General features: G+C 46.3%; 1 protein-coding gene and 1 long non-coding RNA gene across 6 annotated transcripts in view; both read right to left on the reverse strand.

Annotated features, from left to right (window-relative positions):
- dlg4b (discs, large homolog 4b (Drosophila)) overlaps positions 1-21844 on the reverse strand; it is an 83428-nt gene that overhangs the window by 9295 nt on the left and 52289 nt on the right. For 2 of the 3 annotated variants that reach the window (XM_041984592.1, XM_041984593.1), the window contains 2 exons: positions 5065-5115; positions 71-195 (listed from right to left, as the gene is read on the reverse strand). In XM_041984592.1, the coding sequence (XP_041840526.1) occupies positions 71-195; positions 5065-5115 (176 nt within the window). Of the gene's footprint in view, positions 1-70; positions 196-5064; positions 5116-14270; positions 14612-21844 lie in introns of those variants that run through there. The other variant, XM_041984594.1, reaches the window with a different exon arrangement.
- LOC121639400 lies at positions 610-2772 on the reverse strand. Of its 3 annotated transcripts, none has more exons than XR_006010152.1 (4): positions 2689-2772; positions 2341-2418; positions 1915-2026; positions 610-762 (listed from the first exon to the last, which is right to left on the reverse strand). It is a non-coding gene; the product is annotated as an uncharacterized LOC121639400 (long non-coding RNA). The 3 variants fall into 3 exon arrangements; XR_006010151.1 differs by having other exon boundaries at positions 2341-2452; XR_006010150.1 differs by lacking the exon at positions 2689-2772 and adding an exon at positions 2497-2535 and having other exon boundaries at positions 2341-2452.

The following is a 21844-nucleotide window of genomic DNA, read 5'->3' on the forward strand; positions in this document are numbered from 1 at the left end:
ACGGACAGAGAGGTTAGACCGATGTCTTCCTCACAGCGCGGGATGAAGGTGAGAAGGTCGCTCATCACACCTGAGGCGTCCGTCCTGGGCGGCGGCTCCTCCAGGGATGATCTTAGTGATGAAGATGGACGGGTCGTCCCCGATGTGAGGATTATCGGTTCCTCCTGCAATGCTGAAGCCCAGACCAGAATTCCCCTGAAACACACATTAACATGTGTTAGGATGTAGACCTGTCCGGGTTTTACTCCACCCTCTGATACCTGAGACAGCTGACCTGTCCAGGTTTTACTCCACCCTCTGATACCTGAGACGGCAGATTCTACTCCACCCTCTGATACCTGAGACAGCTGACCTGTCCAGGTTCTACTCCACCCTCTGACACCTGAGACAGCTGACCTGTCCAGGTTTTACTCCACCCTCTCATACCTGAGACAGCAGGTTCTACTCCACCCTCTGATACCTGAGAGAGCTGACCTGTCCAGGTTCTACACCACCTTCTGATCCCTGAGACAGCTGACCTGTCCAGGTTCTACTCCACCCTCTGACACCTGAGACAGCAGGTTCTACTCCACCCTCTGATACCTGAGACAGCAGCTTCTACTCCACCCTCTGATGCGTGAGACTTCTGACCTGTCCAGGTTCTACTCCACCTTCTGATACCTGAGACAGCAGGTTTTAGTCCACCCTCTGATACCTGAGACAGCAGCTTCTACTCCACCCTCTGATACCTGAGACAGCAGGTTCTACTCCACCCTCTGATACCTGAGACAGCTGACCTGTCCAGGTTCGACTCCACCCTCTGATACGTGAGACAGCTGACCTGTCCAGGTTCTACTCCAACCTGTGATACCTGAGACAGCTGACCTGTCCAGGTTCGACTCCACCCTCTGATACCTGAGACAGCTGACCTGTCCAGGTTCGACTCCACCCTCTGATACCTGAGACAGCAGCTTCTACTTCACCCTCTGATACCTGAGACAGCTGACCTGTCCAGGTTCTACTCCACCTTCTGATACCTGAGACAGCAGCTTCTACTCCACCCTCTGATACCTGAGACATCTGACCTGTCCAGGTTCGACTCCACCTTCTGATACCTGAGACAGCTGACCTGTCCAGGTTCTACTCCACCTTCTGATACCTGAGACAGCAGCTTCTACTCCACCCTCTGATACCTGAGACAGCTGACCTGTCCAGGTTTGACTCCACCCTCTGATACCTGAGACAGCTGACCTGTCCAGGTTCTACTCCACCTTCTGATACCTGAGAAAGCAGCTTCTACTTCGCCCTCTGATACCTGAGACAGCTGACCTGTCCAGGTTCTACTCCACCCTCTGATACCTGAGACAGCTGACCTGTCCAGGTTCTACTCCATCTTCTGATACCTGAGACAGCAGCTTCTACTTCACCCTCTGATACCTGAGACAGCTGACCTGTCCAGGTTCTACTCCACCCTCTGATACCTGAGACAGCAGCTTCTACTCCACCCTCTGATACCTGAGACAGCTGACCTGTCCAGGTTCGACTCCACCCTCTGATACCTGAGACCTCTGACCTGTCCAGGTTCTACTCCACCTTCTGATACCTGAGACAGCAGCTTCTACTCCACCCTCTGATACCTGAGACATCTGACCTGTCCAAGTTCGACTCCACCCTCTGATACCTGAGACATCTGACTTGTCCAGGTTCGACTCCACCCTCTGATACCTGAGACAGCTGACCTGTCCAGGTTCTACTCCACCTTCTGATACCTGAGACAGCTGACCTGTCCAGGTTCTACTCCACCTTCTGATACCTGAGACATCTGACCTGTCCAGGTTCTACTCCACCCTCTGATACCTGAGACAGCAGCTTCTACTCCACCCTCTGATGCGTGAGACTTCTGACCTGTCCAGGTTCTACTCCACCTTCTGATACCTGAGACAGCAGGTTCTACTCCACCCTCTGATACCTGAGACATCTGACCTGTCCAAGTTCTACTCCACCCTCTGATACCTGAGACAGCATGGTCTACTCCACCCTCTGATACCTGAGACTTCTGACCTGTCCAGGTTCTACTCCACGTTCTGATACCTGAGACAGCAGGTTCTACTCCACCCTCTGACGCCTGAGACCTCTGACCTGTCCAGGTTCTACTCCACCCTCTGATACCTGAGACCTCTGACCTCTCCAGGTTCTACGCCACCTCCACCCTGTGATAGTGGAGACAGGTGGACCTGTCGGTCCTGGACAGGTTTAAACCGGTTCTACTCCACCTTCTGATACCTGAGACAGCAGCTTCTACTCCACCCTCTGATGCGTGAGACTTCTGACCTGTCCAGGTTCTACTCCACCTTCTGATACCTGAGACAACAGGTTCTACTCCACCCTCTGATACCTGAGACATCTGACCTGTCCAGGTTCTACTCCACCCTCTGATACCTGAGACAGCATGGTCTACTCCACCCTCTGATACCTGAGACTTCTGACCTGTCCAGGTTCTACTCCACCTTCTGATACCTGAGACAGCAGGTTCTACTCCACCCTCTGACGCCTGAGACCTCTGACCTGTCCAGGTTCTACTCCACCCTCTGATACCTGAGACCTCTGACCTCTCCAGGTTCTACGCCACCTCCACCCTGTGATAGTGGAGACAGGTGGACCTGTCGGTCCTGGACAGGTTTAAACCGGTTCTACTCCACCTTCTGATACCTGAGACAGCAGCTTCTACTCCACCCTCTGATACCTGAGACAGCTGACCTGTCCAGGTTCTACTCCACCCTCTGATACCTGAGACAGCTGACCTGTCCAGGTTCGACTCCACCTTCTGATACCTGATACGGTAGGTTCTACTCCATCCTCTGATACCTGAGACAGCTGACCTGTCCAGGTTCTACTCCAACCTCTGATACCTGAGACAGCTGACCTGTCCAGGTTCGACTCCACCCTCTGATACCTGAGACCTCTGACCTGTCCAGGTTCTACGCCACCTCCACCCTGTGATAGTGGAGACAGGTGGACCTGACGGTCCCGGACGGATTAAACTGGATTAAACTGATTTAAACTGGATTAAACTGGTTTAAACTGGTTTAAACTGGTTGATACTTGTTCTGAACTCGGGTGACTACCAGCGTGTCTTTAACACTCATCAGGGAGAACCATTTATCCATCCCACTGATGGAGACCTCCACGTGATGGAGGCTCAGTAGAGTCAGAGTCCATCTGTGGAAAGTTCTGTTGGTGTAGGACTGAACCGGCTGCAGTGTCGACCATCTGGCTTCGTTTCTGCAGGTTTCGCTCTGACATGGACTCACAACGCCATCGTCTCTACAACGGTTGGATGAACCCTTTATGATGCGTGACTGGTCTGAGTTATGATGCGAGGGCGTAGGAAGGAGCCACATTTAATCTGCTACTTGAGAAAAGCTGTGAAGAAGCTTCATAGGCCAACACTCATCACTGCCTCCTGTCTGTAATCATCTGTTCTGTTAGAGACGCTTCATTTCTGCCACAGACATGTCCCACATTCCACCTATCAGATGTCATATCAATCATCACATGACTGTGTTTCACCAATCAGAGGTAGGACCTGTGTTGCAGCAGGGATACATGTAAAACCTGCAGGACACCGGTCCTCGAGGACCTGGACAGGGGATCCCTGCCCTACATCATCCTCAGGAACGTCTGTGTGAGGTGCAGTTCAGCAGATGACCAGCAGGAGGCAGAACATGAGGACGACCAGCACAAAAACAGCTGGAGACTCGGTTTTTCTGAAGGTGTTGAAGGTTTTTAGGGCAGTTTTTCAGACCAGCCCCCTGACCTGCTTTAACCCCCAGACACGAAGAACATGAAATATTTCCCTGTTTAGCTGTTTTTGAAGCGGTTTGATGACCTCCAGCTGCTGAATCAGTGAACTCATTAATGAACATGAGTGCGCGGTGAACTCTGGGACTGGGTGGAGACCTCCGACCGTTGGCTTTACTGACTGTAAGCACCTCCCAAACCATCGGGGAGCTGGTGAAGGAATAAAGCTGCTGTGGTGACTCAGCTGGGCTCTGGAGTTCGTTACGCTTCAGGTTGCTTTGATTTCTAAAAGGAGCCGGCAGCTGGATAAAAATAACCTGCTGATGTCAGCCGGGTGGAGGAGACAGCAGCTCTGAAACACAGAGCGACAGTTTCTAAAAACAGAGCGGAGCGGAGCTATTTCTGGACACCGCGGCCGGTGTGTGGGTGTGTGTGTGTGTGTGTGTGTGTGTGTGTGTGTGTTAGTGTGTGTGTGTTGGTGTGTGTGTGGTGTGTGTGTGTTGGTGTGTGTTGGTGTGTGCGGTGGAGTGTGTGTTGGTGTGTTTGTTGATGTGTGTGTTGTGTGAGGTGGAGTGTGTGTTTGTGTTAGTGTTGGAGTGTGTGTGTTGGTATGTGTGGTGGTGTGTGTATTGATGTGTGTGTTGGTGTGTGTATTGATGTGTGTGTTGGTGTGTGTTGGTGTGCGGTGGTGTGTGTGTTGATGTGTGTGTTGGTGTGTGGTGGTGTGTGTTGGTGTGTGTGTTGATGTGTGTGTTGGTGTGTGTGTGTTAGTGTGTGTTGATGTGTGGTGGTGTGTGTATTGATGTGTGTGTTGGTGTGTGTTGGTGTGCAGTGGTGTGTGTGTTGATGTGTGTGTTGGTGTGTGGTGGTGTGTGTATTGATGTGTGTGTTGGTGTGTGTTGGTGTGCGGTGGTGTGTGTGTTGATGTGTGTGTTGGTGTGCGGTGGTTTGTGTATTGATGTGTGTGTTGGTGTGTGGTGGTGTGTGTATTGATGTGTGTGTTGGTGTGTGTTGGTGTGCGGTGGTGTGTGTGTTGATGTGTGTGTTGGTGTGCGGTGGTTTGTGTGTTGATGTGTGTGTTGGTGTGCGGTGGTTTGTGTATTGATGTGTGTGTTGGTGTGTGGTGGTGTGTGTATTGATGTGTGTGTTGGTGTGCGGTGGTGTGTGTGTTGATGTGTGTGTTGATGTGTGGTGGTGTGTGTATTGATGTGTGTGTTGGTGTGTGTGTGTGGTGGTATGTGTGGTGGTGTGTGTGTGTTGGTGTGTGTTGGCGTGCGTCCTCACCCTCTCCAGCGTGATCTCTTCGTACTCCAGCTCTCCCTCGGATCCGTTCATCTGGAACGACACAAAACAGTCAGAAAGGGTTAAAATCACATTCAAGAATCTCTCCCTGCTCGTCGCCATGGCAACGCCATGTAACAGCTGTCACTCCCTGAGGGGGCTGGTTGCCTAGACGACTGTAACTGTAGCTATGACGACCACCTCTCATACGTCTGCTGTGGTCTCCAGAACCGGACCGGATCTTAGTGGCCGAGTTGGAACATTTTATTCCTGCAGCAGCTAAACACACCTGATACATCACAGGTACACACACCTGATAGGTACACACACCTGATACGTCACAGGTACACACACCTGATACGTCACAGGTACACACACCTGATAGGTACACACACCCGATACGTCACAGGTACACACACCCGATACGTCACAGGTACACACCCCCGATACGTCACAGGTACACACACCTGATACGTCACAGGTACACACACCTGATAGGTACACACACCTGATACGTCACAGGTACACACACCTGATACGTCACAGGTACACACACCTGATACGTCACAGGTACACACACCTAATAGGTACACACACCTGATACGTCACAGGTACACACACCTGATACGTCACAGGTACACACACCTGATAGGTACACACACCTGATACGTCACAGGTACACACACCTGATAGGTACACACACCCGATACGTCACAGGTACACACACCCGATACGTCACAGGTACACACACACGATACGTCACAGGTACACACACCCGATACGTCACAGGTACACACACCCGAGTTTCTCACAGACGGAGGAATAGAATAGAATAGAATAAAATAGAACCAAATAGAATAGATGCAAATAGAATAGAATAAAATAGAATAAAATTAAATTGAATAAAATAGAATAGACGCAAATAGAATAGAATAAAATAAAATAGAATTGAATAAAATAGAATAAAATAGAACCAAATAGAATATATGCAAAAAGAATAGAATAAAATAGAATAGAATACAATCGAATAAAATCGAATAGAATAAAAGTGAGTAAAAGTAAATTGAATAAAACAGAATAAAAGAAAAGAAAATAGAATAAAATTGAATAAATTAAATTGAATAAAATAGAATAGACGCAAATAGAATAGAATAAAATAAAATAGAATAGAATAAAATCGAATAGAATAAAACTGAGTAAAATTAAATTGAATAAAATAAAATAAAATAAAATAGAATAAAATTGAACTAAATAGAATAGATGCAAATAGAATAGAATAGAATGAAATAAAATTGAATAGAATAGAATAAAATTGAATAAAATTAAATTGAACAAAATAGAATAGACGCAAATAGAATATAATAAAATAAAACAGAATAGAATAAAATAGAATAAAATCAAAGGAAATCGAATAGAATGAAAGTGAGTAAAATTAAATTGAATAAAATAGAATAAGATAAAATAAAATAAAATAGAATAAAATAGAACCAAATAGAATAGAATAAAATAAAATTGAATAGAATAAAATTGAATAAAATTTAATTGAATAAAATATAATAAAATAGAACCAAATAGAATAGATGCAAATAGAATAGAATAAAATTAAATTGAATAAAATTGAATAAAATTAAATTGAATAAAATAGAATAGATGCAAATAGAATAAAATCAAATAAAATCAAATAGAATAAAAGTGAGTAAAATTAAATTGAATAAAATAGAATAAGATAAAATAAAATAAAATAAAATAAAATAAAATAAAATAGAATAAAATTGAATCAAATAAAATAGAATAAAATTGAATAGAATAAAAGTGCGTAAAATAAAATTGAATAAAATAAAATTGAATAAAATAGAATAAAATAAAATAAGATAGAATCAAATAGAATAGAATAAAATAAAATAAGATAGAATAAAATAGAGTAGAATAGAATAGTGTAGTCTTATAGAAACACTGGGAGAAAAGGTCACTAGAGGGAAAGAAAAGGAAATAAAACCACAGAAGAATAAATACAGCTGTTCAGGATAAACGAGTGTTTGAGGATGACGAGCAGCAAACATGAGGTGCTGGACTACGTCCTGGAAGGTCAGGTCACCAGTTTTACTCCCTACAGAGTAGAAGAGCTGCAGCGCGGTTGTTTACAGTCCGTGTTGTCCAGGGTTAGAAACTGGTCAGGGTTAGGGATAGGGTTAGGGTTTAATAAATGTTCATTCACAGTCCGTGTTGTCCAGGGTTAGAAACTGGTCAGGGTTTAGGGTTAGGGGTTGATAAATGTTCATTCACAGTCCGTGTTGTCCAGGGTTAGAAACTGGCCAGGGTTAGGGATAGGGTTAGGGGGTTAATAAATGTTCATTCACAGTCCGTGTTGTCCAGGGTTAGACCCTGGCCAGGGTTAGGGTTAGGGGTTAATAAATGTTCATTCACAGTCCGTGTTGTCCAGGGTTAGAAACTGAGTCTAGCAGTCAGAGATCTGATGGACCTGAAGGGCCGTCCAGACCACGTGAAGGTTAAACCAAGACTGAGGATGGTTCCCACCATTATGTCCCTGGAAGCCTGGAGTAACGTGGTCTCTATAGATACTCTCTGTGGAGGCCAGACTGGAGCTTTCACTGAGGTCATGATCTTAGCTGTTTAAACCACTTTCTCTAGATCTCGACACAATGAAAGTTTAGATAAAGGTCTAGAACTCTTAGACTGGGATGGATCCATACTGGGATGTTTAAGAACTGGTTCAATAACTCCAGAGTTAAAGGATGGGGAGGATACAGGGTCGACTGGCTCAGAAATCTCTGTAAAGAGGAGACTTTATGTGAAGCAGTAGGATGGAGATGTCTGACGGAGATGGCTGATGGAGAACATCAGATTTTATCTACAGAGACAGTCTGTCCCAGATCAGCTGTGGCTACATGTAGCTTAGCATCATCTGTGAGGAGTGGATGAATAAAGGACATGATGTAAAAAGTAGTTCTATATAAATCTGATCCGTTATTAAATTATTATCAGACGTGAGAAGCTGTCTAAAGAACCGGGATCAGGTTTCAGCTGGAACAGCACAGAGCTGATGGTTCAGTTTTCTTCTTCTGGGATTTTACCAGAGACGGCGCTTTGATTTGAGAACACGGGATCTGAGGACACGTCTGTCCACAGGGACACGCTCAGCCATTAAATTAACTTTAGTCAACTCATCAGAGACGTCCACATAATTAATGTAACTTTATTTAAACCTCCGCTCTGGGACGACACGGCAGCAGGAAGACTCTCCGTAGCAGAAAACTTTATTTAAACCTCCGCTCTGGGACGACACGGCAGCAGGAAGACTCTCCGGAACAGAAAACTTTATTTAAACCTCCGCTCTGGGACGACACGGCAGCAGGAAGACTCTCCGCAGCAGAAAACTTTATTTAAACCTCCGCTCTGGGACGACACGGCAGCAAGAAAACTCTCCGGAGCAGAAAACTTTATTTAAAGGTTTCCATTCTTTGAACAGATTCAGTTCTTAAAATCTATCCAGTTCTTCATGCTGAGTCAGTTTCTGCTCTTTGACCAGGTCCAGTTCTCAGTGCTGAGTCCAGGTTTCTTACAGTCCAGTATTTCTGCACTCTCAACTCCATGGAAACAGAATCTGGTAAATGACTGAATACAAAGTCTTAAATCTGGTCCATGACTGGAAACATCTCATGTGCAGAGTTCTTCTGTTCCAGAGCCTCCGTGACCTCGAGCTGCCTCTTTATCCACATTTCATACGGTCATTAACTCATGCATGCTGGAGTTCTCCTGGTGGATCTAATCCAGTGTTGAAATAGAGATATCGTCCATGATTCAGTGGTGGTAGAAGAAGTTTTTCAACATCAAAGTCAGGGGGGTTGCTAAACAAAGTGCTGTAGAGGGGCCCGGGCCCCCTGAAACACATAATAATAATAATAATAATAATAATAATAATAGTAATAATAATAATAATAAAATTAAATAATAAATAATAATAATAAACAATCATTTAAAAAATGGTTGTAATAGACTAATTTTTGTGTGTCAACCAAAATTGAAACATACAAACAACATGTACAATCTAATTAAATGTATAAATAAATATGGATTTAGGTTAGAAGAAACTTGTAAATGATTTTCAGATTATTGAGGTAAAAGCAGTCAGGTGACATTGTTTTGATCTCTTTTTAACAAGTTAGTTGTATTTAGAAAATCCATCTAAATAAAAGTCATTCAGTCAGGTTTTTCTCACATTTATTTATATTAGCAGAATATATATATATTTATATATACATATATAAATTGTCCCCTCGCCCTCCGTGGGCGGTCTCTCATCCATCCAAGCTTGGGTCCTCTACCAGAGGCCTGGGAGCTTGATGGTTCTGTACAGTATCTTGGCTGTTCCTAGGACTGCACTCTTCTGGACCGAGATGTCTGAGGTTTGTCCTGGGATCGGCTGTAGCCGAGTGCTCCGATGTGCTCCAGTGACCACGGGCACCACTGTTGCCTTCACTTTCCAGACCTTCTCAAGTTCTTCTTTCAGGCCTTGGTGTTTCTCCAGTTCCTCATGTTCCTTTTTCCTGATGTTACAATCGCTTGGTATTGCGATGTCAACCACAACGGCTTTCCTCCGCTGTTTGTCCATCACCACAATGTCCAGCTGGTTTACCATCACCATTTTGTTGGTCTGGATCTGGAAGTCCCACAGGATCTTAGCTCGGTTATTCTCTACCACCTTCGGAGGTGTTTCCCACCTTGACCTCGGGGCTTCCAGTCTGTACTCCACACAGATGTTCCTGTACACTATACCAGCCACTTGGTTATGCCGCTCCTTGTAAGCTTTCCCTGCCAGCATCTTACACCCTGCAGTTATGTGCTGGATTGTCTCAGGGGCCTCTTTGACAGTCTACACCTGGGGTCTGGTCTTGTTTGGTAGATCTGGGCCTCTATTGCTCTGGTGTTGAAGACCTGTTCCTGTGCAGCTATGATCAGTGTCTCTGTGCTGTCTTTCAGTCCAGCCCTTTCTAGCCATTGGTAGGATTTCTCTATCAGCCACTTCAGTTATCTGTCGGTGGTACGTCCCATGGAGGGGCTTTTCCTCCATGATGGTTCCTCCATCACCTCATGATCTGTTTTCCACTGCCTGAGACATTCACCGAGCACTTCGTCCGTTGAGGCCGTCTTCCTGATGTATTCATGGATGTTGGATGTTTCATCCTGGATAGTGGTTCTGACCCTCACTAGTCCTCTGCCTCCTTCCTTGTGCTTAGTGTACAGTCTCAGGGTGCTGGACTTGGGGTGGAACCCTCCACGCATGGTCATGGTCACAAGTGTATAGTATTTTAACACGCCTGTTACATGTCTATCTTCATGGTTGCTCTTTGGTGGCTAGCCAAGCACCTCAAGGATCTGCTGCTGAGGTGTAGATCAGCTCATTGGTTCCAGTGATGGTCTTTGTAGGAATCGTTCTCAAAGCTGCATCCACATCTTCCAGGAGACTTTCTGATGGTGCTTCACTCAGCCTCTTCACTTTGGCCTTAAAGTCGGCTTCATGTGATCATTTTAACCCAGATTGTTGGTGTTAACGTTGTAGCTTCTAGGTCTGTTACCTTTAATATATCAGGTAGAATCAGCCGGTCCAGGTGAGCCTCTATCAGCCGGTCCAGGTGAGCCGGTCCAGGTGAGCCTCTATCAGCCGGTCCAGGTGAGCCGGTCCAGGTGAGCCTTTATCAGCCGGTCCAGGTGAGCTGGTCCAGGTGAGCCTCTATCAGCCGGTCCAGGTGAGCCTCTATCAGCCGGTCCAGGTGAGCCTCTATCAGCCGGTCCAGGTGAGCCTCTATCAGCCGATCCAGGTGAGCCTCTATCAGCCGGTCCAGGTGAGCTGCTTCTCTTCATTTTCTCTCCTTTCTTTCTTTCCTTCATGTGGGCAGACGTGACTTTTCCTGCCTCCTGTCTGATTGCTCATCAGCTACCTCCAGGATAAGAAACTCAGGTGAAAGTCCTGGTCCAGGTGTGGACTAAACCATTGTTCATTCTTTTAAAACACATCAGAGGGGCTTCAGAGATGATCCAGAATTGTTGTAAATGGAGAATTCAGAGCAAAGGGGAGCTTTTCTTTCCATTAAACTGTATTATTAAATGAACTTATTAGTCTAAGACCTGTCTCCCTGTTACTGTTATATCATCTTTTCTTCACTGCTGGATGGTAAACTCATGACATCACACAGAGGCGACTTCTATGGTGGAAGTCATGCAGAAATCATGCTGAAACAGCTGCTGCAGAGAGACGAGGGAACTGTAAACCTCTGCAGCGTGGCTCTGGAAATGTCCTGAAGCTCTGCATGTAACAGCAGTTTTACACAACGGATCCAGGAAGCAGCTGCAGAACGATTCCTCACGGATGAGAAACCCAACGAACCGAGGAGGAGAAATAAAGAGAAGGTTCTAAAATCGCATCAGGGAAAAATGTATGGTGTGGATAACGGTCTACAACATGGGTCCTGATCTTCTGGAAGCAGTTCAGTGTGAACAGAAGAGACTTCATGATGGTCTCCTGAACGTCCATCAGGATAGGACGGTTCCTTCATTCACCCTCCAGTCTGACTTTTTCAGGCAGTTACTTATTTGTACCAGTGAACGTTCATACGAACCAGAGAAGCTTCCAGAGGAGCCAGAGAAGCTTCCAGACAAACCAGAGAAGCTTCCAGAGGAACCAGAGAAGCTTCCAGACAAACCTGAGAAGCTTCCAGACAAACCTGAGAAGCTTCCAGACAAACCAGAGAAGCTTCCAGAGGAACCAGAGAAGCTTCCAGAGGAACCAGAGAAGCTTCCAGACAAACCTGAGAAGCTTCCAGACAAACCAGAGAAGCTTCCAGAGGAACCAGAGAAGCGGCCAGACAAACCAGAGAAGCTTCCAGACAAACCTGAGAAGCTTCCAGACAAACCAGAGAAGCTTCCAGAGGAACCAGAGAAGCTTCCAGAGGAACCAGAGAAGCTTCCAGAGAAACCACAGAAGCTTCCAGAGGAACCAGAGAAGCTTCCAGAGGAACCAGAGAAGCTTCTAGAGGAACCAGAGAAGCTTTCAGAGAAACCACAGAAGCTTCCAGAGGAACCACAGAAGCTTCCAGAGGAACCAGAGAAGCTTTCAGAGAAACCAGAGAAGCTTCTAGAGGAACCAGAGAAGCTTTCAGAGGAACCAGAGAAGCTTTCAGAGAAACCACAGAAGCTTCCAGAGGAACCACAGAAGCTTCCAGAGGAACCAGAGAAGCTTCCAGAGGAACCAGAGAAGCTTCTAGAGGAACCAGAGAAGCTTTCAGAGAAACCAGAGAAGCTTCTAGAGGAACAAGAGAAGTTTCCAGAGGAACCAGAGAAGCTTCCAGAGGAACCAGAGAAGCTTCTAGAGGAACAAGAGAAGCTTTCAGAGAAACCAGACAAGCTATTAGAGGAACCAGAGAAGCTTGCAGAGGAACTACAGAAGCTTCTAGAGGAACCAGAGAAGCTTCCAGAGGAACCAGAGAAGCTTCTAGAGGAACAAGAGAAGCTTCTGGAGGAACCAGAGAAGCTTTCAGAGAAACCAGAGAAGCTTCTAGAGGAACCAGAGAAGCTTCCAGAGGAACCAGAGAAGCTTCTAGAGGAACCAGAGAAGCTTTCAGAGAAACCAGAGAAGCTTCTAGAGGAACCAGAGAAGCTTCCACAGGAACCAGAGAAGCTTCTAGAGGAACAAGAGAAGCTTCTAGAGGAACCAGAGAAGCTTTCAGAGAAACCAGAGAAGCTTCTAGAGGAACCAGAGAAGCTTCCAGAGGAACTACAGAAGCTTCTAGAGCAGGGGTGGCCAATGTCTGTCCTCGAGAGCTACAATCCTGCAGGTTTTCCATGCATCCCTGCATCGACACACTTTTAGAAGAACCAGACAACGTTCAGAACAACCAGAGAAGCTTCCACAACCATCAAGGTTTCCCCGAACACCACAGAGGCTATTATTACCAAATTCGTATCATTGGTAGCGACCACTGCAGGATCAAACTAACACCACATAAATTCAGTAAATCCAGTTCAGCGCCGCCATGGATGGATGGTCACAGAAGAAATTAATGTGAGCTCATTTCAAACAGAGAAAACATGTTAGTAAAATTCAATGTGATGAATAGACAGCATGCTTTTCAGCATCAGGAACCTTAAGGAAAATAAATCCAATAAATCCATAAGGTGTGGACAAGGTGTGAGAGACGGTCTTCATACTATCTGCCATCAGGTTTACCTCGGACCGGTCGCGTTCATGCTCTTGTTCACATGAGTACCTCTAGCGTTCAAGTCAATGTTACAACTCAAGCATGCAACACGTTCCCTCGCGTCAACACGAGCGGCCTACCTGCTAAATGTACGCTTGGAACGCGTGGCAGCCATGATAGTACGCATCGCTAACAGCAAGTATATCCCAGCCCCTAGTCATCATTCCCCCCAGGATAGTCCAGAGACTCAGTTCAGAACGGGAATTCTGTAAATGTTCCACCTTCCTCTGGTTTGGTTTCACTCTGAGCTTACTGAAGCGGACCAAAGTACCTGAACAACGTCGTGCAGCCACAACCTCGACATGTTTCCAGTCTCCAGATTAAATCTGCTTCCTAAGACCTTGTCCGAGGAGACAGAGTGGGACATATTTAAAGGAGAGACAATGAACCTGAATGAGCGATAACGTAGAGTATTTGTGGAAGGGGACCTGAGTTTGTTCAGAATGGACAGACAGGACCAGGGTGGACACGTTCCTACAGTCTCAGGTGGGTTTCCAGGAGAGCTGACCCCCCATAGCTAGAACCACAGTCTGAAGGAGACTTTATTTTAATCTGCACGTAACCACGAGTCCTGGTCCAGGACTGGTTGCTGGACATGGTCAGGGTTTGAGCAACATTATTTCAGATTAGTTTGTGGACCAGACAAAGATCAATAGTAGGCCAGACCAGGATCAGTCATAGACCGGACCAGGATCAGTCATAGACCGGACCAGGATCGTTACTTCGACCTAACCTAACCAGGATCAATCAGGCTTGGCTGCTCTACACACAAAGCTACCACTATCATCAATAGGAGGTGATTGGTCCAGTATCAGGCCACGCCCCCTCCTGGACCACTATCATCAATAGGAGGTGATTGGTCCAGTATCAGGCCACGCCCCCTCCTGTTCAGGGCCAATCAGAGGCTAATGAGTGCTGCTAAATGAAAGGTCCTACCATCATCCTCTGCCTGTGTCTCTTGGCTTTCCTCACGTTGTTGATGAATCTTCGTCCCATCTTCTTGGCGTACCACACCGACACAAACATCCCTTCCCGTCTCTCTGAGGTCTCCAGGAGGACGGCGCTTACATAAAGACCACGGCGGAGGGACGGATGAATTATTCAGGAGGAGAGGAAGGAGGTCGCAGCGCTCAGTTCGTTAGCCGTCGTTTCCTGGACGCCTTAACGAACCCAGAGGCATGACGGACAGCCGAGCACATCACCCTCCTTCATCAGGAGGAAGAGGAGCGAACAAGAGAAACGAGAGGAACGAACGAGTGAGAGAGCCTCTGAAAAAAGAAGAGAGCGAGAGAGAGCGAGAGAGAGAGGGTGTTTATCAGTCGCTCATCATTCTCTCTCTCTAATGCTCTACTGCACATCTCTCTCTCTTCCTGTGGGAGTCTATGTCTCTCTACCTCTCTCTCTCACTCTCTGAAGGAATCCCCTCCCCTTTGTGATGTCAGCGAGAGAGAGAGCGAGACCGAATGGGTGAGTGAAGGAGAGAGAGAGAGAGGGGGAGAGAGCGAGAGAGGGAGGGAGAGAGAAAGAAAGGGTGAGAGAAGGAGAGAGAGATAGAGAGAGAGGGGGGAGAGAGAGAGAGAGACAGGTAGAGAGAGAGGGGGGAGAGAGAGAGAGACCAACCGAATTCTTACAAAAAAGATTTCAGCAAACACACACACATGCGCTCCGGCTGATACTGTTGCCATGGCAACTCCCCCCTCCATTCACTGTCTTTTCTCCTCAGAGCTCTCCACTCTCAGCCACTGCCGTTGCCATGGTAACGTGGGAGCAGAGGGATGCATGGCATTCAGAGTGGGCGCCGAGCATCCCACGCCATGAATGTGTGAGTGGATAATTAAGGTGAAGAAGTCCCTGTGGCTGTAGGCCTGATCTCTCTGTGTGAATATTAACGCCGTGGACCAGCTGACCTCAGACCTGCCGCTCATCAGATCGCTCAGACCTGCTGCCAGTCCACGTATCCAGGTCTGACGTTCTGATCCACCTTCCAGCTCCATCCTGGAATAAACCTTCTGCAGGACTTCTGTTCCTCTGCTCAGAAAGACCTTCAGAGGTCTGCATGTTCTCATCAGGAAGCTCTGGAATCTCCTCCAGAGGCTCTCAGCTGTCTTTAAGATCTTTGAGTCCTTACTGAAAGTCCCTGAAACCTTTTTAAGGATCCTCAATACTGTGTGAAGTGTCCTGAAACATTCTCCAGGAGCCCCAATCCTACTTTGAATGTCTTCAAATGCCATAAACCATAGTTGGGATATGAAGCCCACGGCTGAACAAGCCCTCCAGGGCTCCTTAAACCCTGTTGCCTTCACTGGGTCCAGCTTGTTTTGTTCCTCAGGTAAAAACTGGGAAGGCTACCAGAAGATCCTTCCGTTTGGGTCCCAGTCTTACCGTTCCGCCTCTAAAAGGTGGAGCTGGACACAATGCAATCTTCTGACTGGTTGAAGGAATCACAGGAGGCCAGACTGCAACCAAAAAATGTGAGAGTGAATTTTTCATCTACACCACGATGGCGACCGATAGCCGGTGTTTTTCTTGTAGGAGTTATCATTTAATTTATTTAGTCTCTAACAAACTTCTGCTCCTCTTCAGACCAGTAGTTCAGTAATTACAAATTAGCTGCTGGTTTGTCTCAAACTAACTTCAATAAGAGAAAAGGAGACGAACACCAACAAAGAAGACGACAGCCAATGTGTGTGTGAGCAGGGATGAACGAGCACTGTGATTGGCTAATGTGTGGAAAGAGGCGGGTCTTGGGGGAATTTATTACCAGCGTAGTGACTTTGTGGTTGTATTTAGTGACTTTGTGGTTGTATTTAGAGACTTTGTGGTTGTATTTAGTGACTTTGTGGTTGTATTTAGAGACTTTGTGGTTGTATTTAGTGACTTTGTGGTTGTATTTAGAGACTTTGTGGTTGTATTTAGTGACTTTGTGGTTGTATTTAGTGACTTTGTGGTTGTATTTAGAGACTTTGTGGTTGTATTTAGCGACTTTGTGGCTGTATTTAGCGACTTTGTGGCTGTATTTAGTGACTTTGTGGTTGTATTTAGTGACTTTGTGGTTGTATTTAGAGACTTTGTGGTTGTATTTAGCGACTTTGTGGCTGTATTTAGCGACTTTGTGGCTGTATTTAGCGACTTTGTCGTTGTATTTAGAGACTTTGTGGTTGTATTTAGCGACTTTGTGGCTGTATTTAGCGACTTTGTGGTTGTATTTAGTGACTTTGTGGTTGTATTTAGAGACTTTGTGGTTGTATTTAGCGACTTTCTGGCTGTATTTAGCGACTTTGTGGCTGTATTTAGTGACTTTGTGGTTGTATTTAGTGACTTTGTGGTTGTATTTAGTGACTTTGTGGTTGTATTTAGCGACTTTGTGGTTGTATTTAGCGACTTTGTGGTTGTATTTAGCGACTTTGTGGTTGTATTTAGTGACTTTGTGGTTGTATTTAGTGACTTTGTGGTTGTATTTAGTGACTTTGTGGTTGTATTTAGTGACTTTGTGGTTGTATTTAGTGACTTTGTGGCTGTATTTAGTGACTTTGTGGTTGTATTTAGCGACTTTGTGGTTGTATTTAGTGACTTTGTGGTTGTATTTAGTGACTTTGTGGTTGTATTTAGCGACTTTGTGGTTGTATTTAGTGACTTTCTGGTTGTATTTAGTGACTTTGTGGTTGTATTTAGTGACTTTGTGGTTGTATTTAGCGACTTTGTGGTTGTATTTAGTGACTTTGTCGTTGTATTTAGAGACTTTGTCGTTGTATTTAGAGACTTTGTGGCTGTATTTAGCGACTTTGTGGTTGTATTTAGCGACTTTGTGGTTGTATTTAGACTTTGTGGTTGTATTTAGTGACTTTGTGGTTGTATTTAGTGACTTTGTGGTTGTATTTAGAGACTTTGTGGCTGTATTTAGCAACTTTGTGGTTGTATTTAGAGACTTCGTGGCTGTATTTAGCAACTTTGTGGTTGTATTTAGAGACTTCGTGGTTGTATTTAGCGACTTTGTGGCTGTATTTAGCGACTTTGTGGCTGTATTTAGCGACTTTGTGGTTGTATTTAGTGACTTTGTGGTTGTATTTAGAGACTTTGTGGTTGTATTTAGTGACTTTGTGGTTGTATTTAGTGACTTTGTGGTTGTATTTAGAGACTTTGTGGTTGTATTTAGCGACTCTGGCTGTATTTAGCGACTTTGTGGCTGTATTTAGCGACTTTGTCGTATTTAGAGACTTTGTGGTTGTATTTAGTGACTTTGTGGTTGTATTTAGTGACTTTGTGGTTGTATTTAGAGACTTTGTGGTTGTATTTAGTGACTTTGTGGCTGTATTTAGAGACTTTGTGGTTGTATTTAGTGACTTTGTGGCTGTATTTAGAGACTTTGTGGTTGTATTTAGTGACTTTGTGGCTGTATTTAGTCACTTTGTGGTTGTATTTAGTGACTTTGTGGTTGTATTTAGTGACTTTGTGGTTGTATTTAGTGACTTTGTGGTTGTATTTAGTGACTTTGTGGCTGTATTTAGAGACTTTGTGGTTGTATTTAGTGACTTTGTGGTTGTATTTAGCGACTTTGTGGTTGTATTTAGCGACTTTGTGGTTGTATTTAGAGACTTTGTGGTTGTATTTAGCGACTTTGTGGCTGTATTTAGCGACTTTGTGGTTGTATTTAGCGACTTTGTGGTTGTATTTAGTGACTTTGTGGTTGTATTTAGAGACTTTGTGGTTGTATTTAGTGACTTTGTGGCTGTACTTAGCGACTTTGTGGTTGTATTTAGCGACTTTGTGGCTGTATTTAGCGACTTTGTGGCTGTATTTAGCGACTTTGTGGTTGTATTTAGCGACTTTGTGGCTGTATTTAGCAAGTTTCCAGACCCTCTAGCGAGTTTTTCTGGTTATTGGAGACTTTTGGAGACGTTTGGTGAATGAAGGGAGTTTATCTTCCCAACGAGGAGCGGTGCTGGTCAGACCCTCTCATACGAGGCTTGGTCTTCTCGCAGCAGCAGCAGCTGCATTCAGACGACGTTCAGCTCTGTTTCATGACCAGGCTGGAAATGAAACGTAAAGCTGCTGCTGGAGGATCCTGCTGGTTTACCGTCACAGTAACGTCTGTTAATGCAAAAAACTGAACTAAAAAATAAAGAAAATATTTACAGAATTGCAATTTTAGTTTATTAATTTATTTTGTTCTATTTATTTTGCTGTTCTAAACATTTTTAGGTTGTCTTTTAAATCATTTCTTTTCTTTCCCACTAAGTCCCTCTCTATGGCAGCATCTATTACGACTATATGTTCCAGGCTGATGATGCTAATTAGCGACTTGTAGGACAGCCAATAGCTGCTGTTCTTACTCAGGAATGGGAACAGCACCTGGAGTCCAACAGTCCTGCTCCTCTGGTTCTGGTTGTCCACCAGCCTCCTCTGGTTCTGGTTGTCCACCCTCCTCCTCTGGTTCTGGTTGTCCACCCTCCTCTTTTGGTTCTGGACATCCACCATCCTCCTCTGGTTCTGGACATCCACCCTCCTCCTCTGGTTCTGAACATCCACCCTCCTCCTCTGGTTCTGAACATCCACCCTCCTCCTCTGGTTCTGGACATCCACCCTCCTCCTCTGGTTCTGGACATCCACCCTCATCCTCTAGTTCTGGACATCCACCCTCCTCCTCTGGTTCTGGAAGTCCACCTGCCTCCTCTGGTTCTGGACGTCCACCATCCTCCTCTAGTTCTGGACGTCCACCATCCTCCTCTGGTTCTGGACATCCACCCTCATCCTCTAGTTCTGGACGTCCACCCTCCTCCTCTAGTTCTGGACGTCCACCCTCCTCCTCTAGTTCTGGACATCCACCCTCATCCTCTGGTTCTGGAAGTCCACCCTCCTCCTCTAGTTCTGGACGTCCACCCTCATCCTCTGGTTCTGGACGTCCACCCTCCTCCTCTGGTTCTGGACATCCACCCTCATCCTCTAGTTCTGGACATCCACCCTCCTCCTCTGATTCTGGACGTCCACCCTCCTCCTCTGATTCTGGACGTCCACCCTCCTCCTCTGGTTCTAGACGTCCACCCTCCTCCTCTGGTTCTGGACATCCACCGTTCTCCTCTGGTTCTGGACATCCACCGTTCTCCTCCGGTTCTGGACATCCACCGTTCTCCTCTGGTTCTGGACATCCACCCTCCTCCTCCTGTTCTGGGGTCTCATTTATAAAACTGTGCGTAGGATTCTTACTAAAAGTGTGCTTACGCCCAAAACCGGAAGTTGGCGTACGCCATAAAATATTCTGAATTATAAAACCGTGCGTACGCACAGGTGCAAGCAATTTCCCCTTTATAAATCACACTCGTCCTTGAAGTTTGCGCAGGTGAATTTGGCTCATGTTCCGCCCACTACACACCCACTTTCCACCATAAATGGTCAATGCAAAGTACCTCAGCGTGTATTAAAATGAGCCAGCTGATCCATGTTGTGATCCATGAACAACGGCAACCGCAGGGAAGCGAACCAAAAAACGCAACTTCACAGAGGCAGAAATCGATGCATTAGTGAGTGAGGTGGAGAGTCGAAAAATTATTTTGTTTGGTAGCCACAGTAGTGGCGTGACAAATAAGAGTAAGTGTCGTGAGTGGCAACACATAGTTACCTCAGTTAACTCTGTGAGCGGGACAGAGCGGACCATGGCGAGATCAAAAAGAAACCATCAATGAACTGAAGGAAATCAGAACAACACTGCATAATTTGTGTGACATTATGTTCGACATTTCAAACACATTAAAAGAGCTTGTGAAAAAGTGAACCTTATTGTCTGCTTAATCGCTGCATGACCTCCTCACGGAGCCGTGCCCCGTGTTGGACCTCCCTGTGTCTGGGAGGGGGCTGTGGGTGAGGGTCGGCATTCCGAGGAGGGGGGAGGCCAGGAGGTAGTTGGATGCCGTGCCTCAGTGCCAGGTTGTGCAGCACGCCACACGCCCTCACGATCCTGCACACCTTTTGGGGATGGTACAATAATCTACCCCCTGACGCATCCAGACACCGCCACCGGCATTTTAAAAGGCCGATGGCGCGCTCTACAGTTGAGCGCGCACGGGAGTGAGCGGTATTGAACAGGGTCTCCTCTGCGCTCTGGGGGTTTGGGAAGGGGGTCAGGAGCCAGCGCCGGAGGGGGTAGCCACTGTCCCCTGCATTTCAATGAAACAGTGCATCAGTGGTCTGCATCTGGCTAAGCTGGTTGTCAATATAAAGTTATTGTCTTACCAAGAAGCCAGCCATCACGTACAGCGCCTGCCTGCAGTCTCTTCCCTACACTGCTTTGCGCTAGGATGTAAGAGTCATGTGTAGAGCCAGGCCATCGTGCAACTACATTTGTCAACATCATGTTGGATTGACATATGACTTGAACATTGATAGTATGCACATGCTTCCTATTGACATACATGAATTCATCGACATATGGGGCTCTTATAGCAATATGAGTGCAGTCAATTGCGCCGATTACATTAGGAAAACCGGACATTGCTGCAAATTGCCTTTTAATGTCGGCCTGTTCTCCTGCAATATAGAGAAATTGGATGTGGAAGAGTGTAGCAGGACGCATAGACAGCGGAGACGGGTTATGAACTCTTGCCGGGTTGAAGTCATGCACGCTGACCAGTGAGCCGAAATCACATCTGCGGTCATACAGCCAGAGCGCAAAATTAATTGGAGACATGGTGACAGGACCCCACGTTGCCACAAGAGGACTCTGGATGCAGTGTGTTGTTAATTCCCCACCTCTCCATCTGTGTCACCAATTCCCCCAGCCTCCAAAACCAGCGTACGCATGGGTCAGAGCTGCCGTGAAAGACCGCACATTTTCACGTCAAGTTTGTTTTTTATAAATCACAACCTTTGCGTGAAAAGAGGCGTACGCCAGTTTCAGGCACCATTTTGTGCGTACGCAACGGTTATAAATGAGACGGCTGGACATCCACCGTTCTCCTCTGGTTCTGGACGTCCACCCTCCTCCTCCTGTTCTGGACATCCACCGTTCTCCTCTGGTTCTGGACGTCCACCCTCCTCCTCCTGTTCTGGACATCCACCATTCTCCTCTGGTTCTGGACGTCCACCCTCCTCCTCTGGTTCTAGACGTCCACCCTCCTCCTCTGGTTCTGGACATCCACCGTTCTCCTCTGGTTCTGGACTTCCACCGTTCTCCTCTGGTTCTGGACATCCACCGTTCTCCTCTGGTTCTGGACATCCACCGTTCTCCTCTGGTTCTGGACGTCCACCCTCCTCCTCCTGTTCTGGACATCCACCGTTCTCCTCTGGTTCTGGACGTCCACCTTCCTCCTCCTGTTCTGGACATCCACCGTTCTCCCCTGGTTCTGGACATCCACCCTCCTCCTCTGATTCTGGACGTCCACCCTCCTCCTCTAGTTCTGGACGTCCACCCTCCTCCTCTGATTCTAGACGTCCACCCTCCTCCTCTGGTTCTAGACGTCCACCCTCCTCCTCTGGTTCTGGACATCCACCGTTCTCCTCTGGTTCTGGACATCCACCGT

Source organism: Melanotaenia boesemani, chromosome 5 (assembly GCF_017639745.1).
Source record: "Melanotaenia boesemani isolate fMelBoe1 chromosome 5, fMelBoe1.pri, whole genome shotgun sequence".
Taxonomy (NCBI): Eukaryota; Metazoa; Chordata; class Actinopteri; order Atheriniformes; family Melanotaeniidae; genus Melanotaenia; species Melanotaenia boesemani.